This window comes from Lampetra fluviatilis, chromosome 36 (assembly GCF_964198595.1).
Source record: "Lampetra fluviatilis chromosome 36, kcLamFluv1.1, whole genome shotgun sequence".
NCBI classification, from domain to species: domain Eukaryota; kingdom Metazoa; phylum Chordata; class Hyperoartia; order Petromyzontiformes; family Petromyzontidae; genus Lampetra; species Lampetra fluviatilis.
Window position 1 is genome coordinate 10,894,250 of NC_136310.1, and position 8,059 is coordinate 10,902,308.

At 52.2% G+C, this 8,059-nt stretch overlaps 1 protein-coding gene across 1 annotated transcript in view; it reads left to right on the forward strand.

The window, feature by feature from the left end:
- The window catches only part of LOC144945112 (segment polarity protein dishevelled homolog DVL-3-like), a 66,918-nt gene extending 63,850 nt beyond the window's left edge, over positions 1-3,068 (forward strand). The window contains 1 exon segment of the mRNA XM_078873378.1: positions 2-3,068. Coding sequence (XP_078729504.1) covers positions 2-127 — 126 coding nt within the window. The 3' untranslated portion in view covers positions 128-3,068.
- The last annotated feature ends 4,991 nt before the right edge of the window (positions 3,069-8,059 follow it).

Consider the following 8,059-nt stretch of genomic DNA (forward strand, 5'->3'; position numbering starts at 1 on the left):
CCCCCCCCCGCCAGGCGCCCCCCCCGTACGGGACTTGGGGTCGGTGCCGCCCGAGTTGATGGGCAGCCGCCAGTCGTTCCACATGGCCATGGGAAACCCGTGCGAGTTCTTCGTCGACGTCATGTGACGGCGGCGGCGTCGCGCGCCCGCTGCGGTCAGAGGTCAAAGTAGAGTTTGCGTGCGAGGTGGGGGGGGATTTGGGGGGTCGGGGGGGGTAATGACGATCTGGTGACCGGGTTACGGTGTCATCAACGGAGCCTCGGGGTTCAACGTGTGGCTGCGACGGGGCAGCGCTGCCTTGTGAGAGTTTTTTAATCACCAGCAGTCGTAGATGTTTCTCTCGCTCGGTGTGCTGGGGTTGGTGCCATCGTCCATGGCTGGCCTATCGAAGTGCCTTAAGGTGTCAAAGAATGCTTCCTGTTGGAAGCGTGGTGGTGAATCGTCGCTTACAGAACAAAGCAAAGCAATAGAAACACGCAGCGGAAGCCCCGTTCTGTCCTGGGCTGCGTTCGCTGTGGCTAGTCGATTGGCGTGGCTGGAGTGGTGTTGGTGGTGTGGTGGAAATCCTCGGCAACAATGCTGCTGTGGAGTTGTGCCAACAGTCGTCGTAACCTCGACCCTGTCCACTAAGCCCAGGTCACCATTCCCCAAGGCGTTGATGGAGATTAATGCGGCGTGAAATTCTGCTGCCTCACCCCCTTCACCATATCCATAACGCCTTTAGCATTATCCCAATGCCCGAACCCTCGCCAGTAAGCCACGAAACGATACGCCCCTCGTGATCCGTCGAATAAACTCGCGCCATCGTCACACGCGTAGAAGCGTGCCTGTAGGAATAGGTCATTCGCCATTTCTGTAAAATATAAGTAAAGGCTAACTTGGAACTAATGAAATGCTGTACACTGGGGAGACGCTACAAACACGGGACAGACGACACTCGAGAGAGGACACGGGGCTTGCGGCATGGCCGGCCCGCCCCCGGCGAGCGCTCCTCTCGCTAGTTGTTGTTGGGATGCCGCAAGAGGCTCCAATCGTCAGCGGCGGCGCTGCTCGCTTGGGGTAAACGGCTGCCGACCACCGACCGCTACCACCGGGGCGCGAGCCGCCGTGTGAAGCGCGTTAACGTGCGGTTCGCTCGCCTGGGAGGAACCCACGCGTTCTCATCTCGACGCTTGTACTCGCAGGCGCGAGGCTCGCGCGGCCGTCAACGAGGCTTGCGCGGCTGGCGGCGGTGGCGGCGTCGACAAGTTACAGAACGCGAATTTAAATCCGGGTCGAGTTTGGCTCTCGCGGGAACGCCGCTGCGGAGGGGGGGGGGGCGAACGGTTGAGGCTCCGCTCAAGGCTCAAGGGTGGCCACTGCCGTGCCCAGTTTAAAGCGTCTCCAGACGATTAGCACGGTTGGCTACGTACGGTGCGAAAGAAGTTACGCGTGCGTGCAACTACGTTCCTGCCCGCGCGTGGAGAAAAAAATAAAAATAGGTGACAACCGAACGTCGTAGCCCAATGGAGGAGGGCGACGGCCCCCATCGCTTGAAGGCCTTGGGCAGGTGGCGCTTCGCTCAGACAATCCACTCCGCTGCCTTCACTGCCTGATGAATGCTCATTTTGCTAGGAACTCTGGGGGGGGGGGGGGCAGTAGAGGGTGGGGGGTAGCGGGTGGCGGGGAGATGAACAGAAGCGAGAGGGACTGAGGATCTGCGGTGTAAACCCGAGGAGGCCCCACTTGAGTGGGGCTCGTCGAGATCTTAACAATGACGACGTCGTCAAGGTGCTGTTAGAAGCAGGGGGGGTCTCTGCTCCGATGTTCCCTTTGGGGCTCGCCGACGACGGCACGGCCCCCAGGCGCAAGTGCAGCTAAAATTATGCAGCTATCGAAGTCGAGCAAGAGAGTGGCACGTTTGTGAGTATTTGTGTGCATTTGTGGCACATCCATTTCCGTCAGGAGTTTGTAGATGCGTTGTCTTCTCACACTGCAATTAACTTGTTGTGAGCCCCCCCCCCCCATCCCTGGCCCTGCTTGGCCCCCGAACCAGCATATCATGTATTAATTCTAGATTTGAAGCTTTCGTGACTGCAAGGATTCATACTCTTAGTTCTTTCGGTAAAGTCACGTAGGTAAAAAATGAAATTAAAATTAATAAAAATAAAACAATAAAATCATGACGTTTCAGAGGCAACACAAGTCTCCGTCATCAGGTGGGACCGTCATCAGGTGGGACCGTCACAGCCAGATTTGCTGCATCAAGGGAGGCAAGGATTCAAGATGCAAGCCCTTAAATACATATCAAGCATATCATGGTTCGATTCCTGTTTGGCATTGTCGGTGGAAAAAAAGAGAAGAGTTGATTTAACTCTGGAAATCCTGACAGTCTTGAGACATTTCTAAGAGTGCCCTTGCAACCTTGAGATGGTTTAAGACCATTCATCAACGAGTGGTTTCATGTGAGAGGACAGACTGGGAGTGCCCCCCGGAGAAAAAGACCCCAAACACTTCCATGGGTGCTGACCTCCACGGTCCGATGGCTGTCCGCCCTGTCCGTGGTTTTGTAGCGAATATTTAGGTTCACCCGGAGACGCTCAAGTACACGAAACGTCGGTGCACCGCAACCCAACACACATCGGAGAGCTGCACAGGACCTCCGCCAAATGGTAATTTTTTATTTACCGCTTGCAAGGCGGAGTTGGTGACATCGCAATTCACCTTTTTAATGACTGGGATATTTCCTCTACAAGAGCGTAAACGGTCTATTACTGGCACCACTGCTGGCCTTAATAGGTGCTCGCTAACATAAATGACCTGCAAAGGGTCGAGCTGATTTACTTTATTATATTTTTTAATCTGTTAATAAACGGTTGGAAACGTCTCGGGTGCCGTCTCGTGAACACTCTGCTCCGCGGTGTTCGGCCGTCGTTCATGACTTCCCCTCGTTATCGTTTTGTATTTTGTTTTGTTGGTACATGCGTAACAAACTTTTTTTTTAGAACTTAAGTAAATTTAGTTTTCGTTTTTTTCTCTCGCAAAGAAATGTATTTTATGTCAGATTATTAAAAAAAATTCAGTAAGCAGCGGTTTGTGTTGGCGTGAATGGTCGTGCAAGAGTGGGACGTGACGGTGGTGGGGTGGTTCTTGTGATTACAAGAACCACCCCACGTGGTCTACACCACCACGCGGCACACTCCACGTGGTCCACACCACGCACCCACACCCATTCACACCTCCACGTGGTTCACACCTCCACGTGGTCCACACCACGCCGATCAATGTCGAGTCGGTGGCGGGGAGAGTGCACAATGGGTTTTGCTGCATTGCCCTGTCCTGTGCAGGCTAAGCGCCTGCTTGGCTTTCGGGGTGATTTGGGCCACAGGCCGGATTCTGGCACGGTGGCTTGGACACCGACTGTCATCAGTCGCAGCAATGCAGCAGGATCCATTGTACCGCGACGTCTCTCCAACCCCATCGGCAGCAGCTCGCTCGTATTTACGTTTCAATCCTCGCTCTCTCGCAGTCCCTCATCGGCGAGTCGCAACAACCGGTGCATCGTTTCCTCGTCTTGAAACCGCCGAATGTAGTCGCTCGCAGGCGGGCGGTGCAAGTCGTGCTGTCGTGTTGGCAGGGACGGCGATAAGGGAAGAACATTGTCCTCCGCTCTGTAGATAAATGTATTTCCACGACGATGCTGTTGATTAGTTTGCGATCAAAAGAGTGATTTGGTCGCGGTGGGCACGAGAATCGCGGGACCCTCGCCGGCGCCGACAACCGGACATCTGACGTGAAAAGAGCTTCATAGCTTATCGGATTCTTCCGGCCCGAATGAAGTTCTCATTCGGACACTCGGCCTCGCACGGTGTCACGTGGACAGCGGAGGTGCGGAAACTTTCGTGCTCCTCAACTGGCACGCACTGCCGAGACACACTCACTATGGGTTACACACACACTATGGGTTACACACTATGGGTTACACACACACTATGGGTTGTATTTCTCTCAATTTCAATGGATTCTCGAATTAGTCTTGGCCAGTAATAATTATGAGAATAGGTTTTCCTCTTTTATATGGCAACAAAACAGGTGTTAAGATGTTAAAACACCAAACTGAAACCTTTTACAAGGAACCATGCATTAACCACAATATTTGTGGTCAGAATGCAAACAAAAAACATACTCATCTTAACACCTGTTTTGTTATTCATATTCCTAGGTTTTTTCGGTAAAGTCACGTAGGTAAAAACATTAAAAAGTAAAATAAAAATCACGACGTTTTGTTGCCAGAAAAGAGGGGGAAACCTATTATCACATTTTAGTACTGGCAAAGGAGGTCCCATGATGCAGCAATAATACGTTTTACACAACACTTCAACGTTATCAAAATCAATTGAGTGTCCTTGTTGGCAAGCATGTTCTGCAACTGCCGACAGTTGTGTTTGTGAGTGTTTAATATTTATTTGTTGTTCTTTTAGTCTTACTCTAATGTTACTTCCAGTTTGTCCAATATAGAATCTGCCACATAAGCAATTAATCTGATACACACCTTCTGTTGATAACTTAGGCAATGTTTCTTTAGTACAAGATACTAGTTTTTGAAATGTATTTACTGTGCCAAATCTTACTTTGATGTTTTGCTTTTGCAAAACTCGAGGTAATTTGTCAGTGATTCCCGCGATATATGGTCATTTAATCGTTTTATTAATCTTATCGCTTTCAGCAATATTGCTGGTTTGACATTCAATGCTCTGTTAATTTGAGCATTGCTGTAGCCATTCAATTGTAGTGCTTCTTTAACATGTATAATCTCTCTCCTCAGACTTTCACCATCTGCCTCTGTTTTAGCCCGATGTATGAGCGTCTCGATGAGAGAGGATTTCTGTGCAGGGTGATGATGCGAATCTGCATTCAGATAGGCATCAGCTGTGTTATTTTACCATTTAGGCCGCGTTTGAGCAAAATATCTAGGAAAGGGCGCGTGTTATTCACCTCCATTACCATGGTGAACTGGATGACCGGGTTTTGTGAATTGATATGATTTAGCGGGTGTATTTCAGTAAATCTGAAACTTGCAAGCGAAAAGCAGACTGCGACGTGATATTCATTGCATCAATTCGTGTGCAATTTGTAAGGGCGCCGTGAAAGACATTTCATTTTAAGGTCATAATCCCTTGTTCATCATGACGTCCTTTTTACTTGGATGTCTCAACAGCGTTACGGAGATCGCTTGACGTGAGGGTTCTGCCTTTGTAGTGAGGGTTGTCAGTTGACGCCGAGGAGGGGGGAGGAGGTGCCTCGCCCCCCCCCATGTGGAGTGACGTCACTGGCTAATTATTATGAACGGGGGGGGGGGGTCCATTTGGAGGACGTAACCTTTTGATTACTCTTGTTACTCTTTGGTTCTTTCAGTAAAGTCACGTAGAAATAGAATAAAACAAATCACGACGTTTCGATCGCAACACAAGTGGTCGTCATCAGGCAAAGGGGTCAGCCTCTAAAGGCAAACTGTTTATAAGGGTAGCCAAAGTGTATCCACAACACCAGAAGCACGGGTGGTGCACGAGTGCCAATGCAGCAGCAATGCCAATGCAGTAACAATGCCAATGCAGCAGCAAAGCCAATGCAGCAGCAATGCCAAACGCTGGGGATGCGGGGGGAAATTAACTCGGAAAAATAGACTAGTACCCGGCAGATATGATGGAACAACCATAAACAGGTAAGGTTTTACCTGGTCAGTGGGCAGATCAGCTCCACGGTAGGTCTTGGTGTCAAAGACATGTACCCACATCCGCTGTTCCATCACTATGTAGTCCAGCAGATGTTTTTGCTTGTAACCGGCATGCATCCATTGTTGTGTGGATGCGCCGATGCCACAACAGCGTGTTGGTAATTACAAGCCCATGGGCTGCACAAACGTTTAGCAGCTTCCTACCGTTGTTATTGAGCTGATCTGGCCCATGCCTTCCAATCACTCCAGACCAGGTGCCAGTATCATGACCAACTCGGGAATTGAAGTCACCCAACAAGATGACTATCCCGAGGGGCCATAGAAGGCATCTGACTCATCGACATTGCCTTCATCCCTCCACGGATGTTCGTCTTCGGTGGGGGCATAAGTAACCACAACCACCACTCCTCACCTTTGGTTGAAGGGAAGGCGAGCCCAAAGTAGCCTGGGGCTTACAGCTTCCCACACCTCACCGCAACGCTCCCATACCCCCTTCATTATTTTGTTCAGAAGAAGAGCCACTCCCTGTTGTTTGGCAGTCTCCAGCCCCGAGTAGAGGACTGTCCACCCTTCATGGTGGCAGGAGCCAGAGCCGGTCCACCGGACCTCCTGAATACCACAGAAATCCAGGCGGTACTGGTCCAGCTCCCGAAATTGCACATGGCCACCCACAGTGGCTTTTTGCTATTTCTTGGAGGAACCCCGAGGGTAAGGATTCAATCTCCTGGCTCCGCCAAATGGGGTTTGGCCAGGAAACGTCATGGATGCTTGTTCCTCTGGGGCCTCCAGCACAAGCTTAATTCAATTTTTATTCCGTGGTTTAGTGGTACTTAGATTGAAGGTGGAGGGGTTACCAGCCAAATGATAAAAAACGGGGCTGTAATCACAGATAGGCGCACGATTGGCCGTGCGGTACAGGGGGATAAAAGGGGAGCCTGAGGCTGTTCGAGGGAGACTCTTCTTCAACATCTTGGCCACCAAGATCCCCCCACTACCATCCTGCCCTTCTCGAGCTACTCGCAGCATCCGTGTGATGCCAGCGAGTGCTGCTATGAGGCAGTGATAGGCAAGGCTTTTCGTCCTCTTCCCTCCGCCTCTCACAGCGTCCGTGCAACGCCATGAGTACAGCTACGAGGTACGTGATAGGACGTTTGAGTGACTGCAGTAGGCTAAACTCTTCTCACAAAATATTCCCCCTGGTAGTGTGTTGTTGCGCCAAGAATAAAAGTTAGCACAGAGAATAGGTGTGGTGTCTGTGATTTCTTTGTGGAGCAACTGCGTGGTGGAACGCGCGGCGAGAGTGAACGCGGAGCCGCGGCGTGCGCGTGCGTTAAGAGGTAATCGCCCGCAGGTGCGAGCGCGTTCAGAGCAGCACGAGTTTGTCCCTCAGAGAGGGCGCGGTGGAGGGAGCGGAACGGGCGGATGTCGCGCCCCACATGCCTAGCTAGGGTGGTGGGGTGGACATCGGGCCCCACAATACACACACTTAACCACATGTGAGTTATACACACTCGACCACGTGGGTTACACACCCACCGCGGGTTTACGCAGCATCCAGCTGCTACAGCCCAACGGTCCCGTGTCACAAGGTTCGGAGCACGTGGTCGGTCCCGCGTCACAAGGTTCGAAGCACGTGGTCGGTCCCGCGTCACAAGGTTCGAAGCACGTGGTCGAACCCGCCCAAACTCCTTGCCACATGAATGTACAGCGGAACAGGCAGCAGATCAAACTGCCCAGCGTCGTGTTGTAGGACTCTACCCACAGAGCAACGCGGGGCAGTTCCCACTGGGCCATTGAGTCGACACTGCTCGGCCATCACCGCTGCTGGTTGCGTAGCTCGTTGGTGCATCTGCCAGTCATCTCAGTCGGTCAGCCCATGGGACGTGGGAGGGGGGGTCTGTTCTCCTTCCTGCCAACAGGGGAGCCCGTCGACACTTCACGTGGCCTCAAAACGCCACCGAGTTGTGCGGTGGTTGTTGCTGTTTGTGTGCCGTACCGGCCTTCATCGGTCCTCGCTAACACCACTTGCCCCAGCCGTCTGCTCAAGGCTACATGGATCTCCGTACGTGCGTCTAACACACCGCTGATACTCACGCATACCATGGGAGTGCAGAGCCCGTCCCCGGGGGTACGCGGCGAATCGGGGCGACTGCCCCGTGCCCCGCGCTTTGGGGGGCCCCGTGTTGTGACGTCACGGTGTAATACTTCCGGTTTAGTTTGAAGGCACCACAGTGCGAGCTGCCCCTTACGGACGGCCCTGTTCATCATCACCATCAGCAGCACCACCACAAGTGCTTCTGTTACAACTTTCACAGCATCCAGCGGACACAGGCACAAGATCGGGGC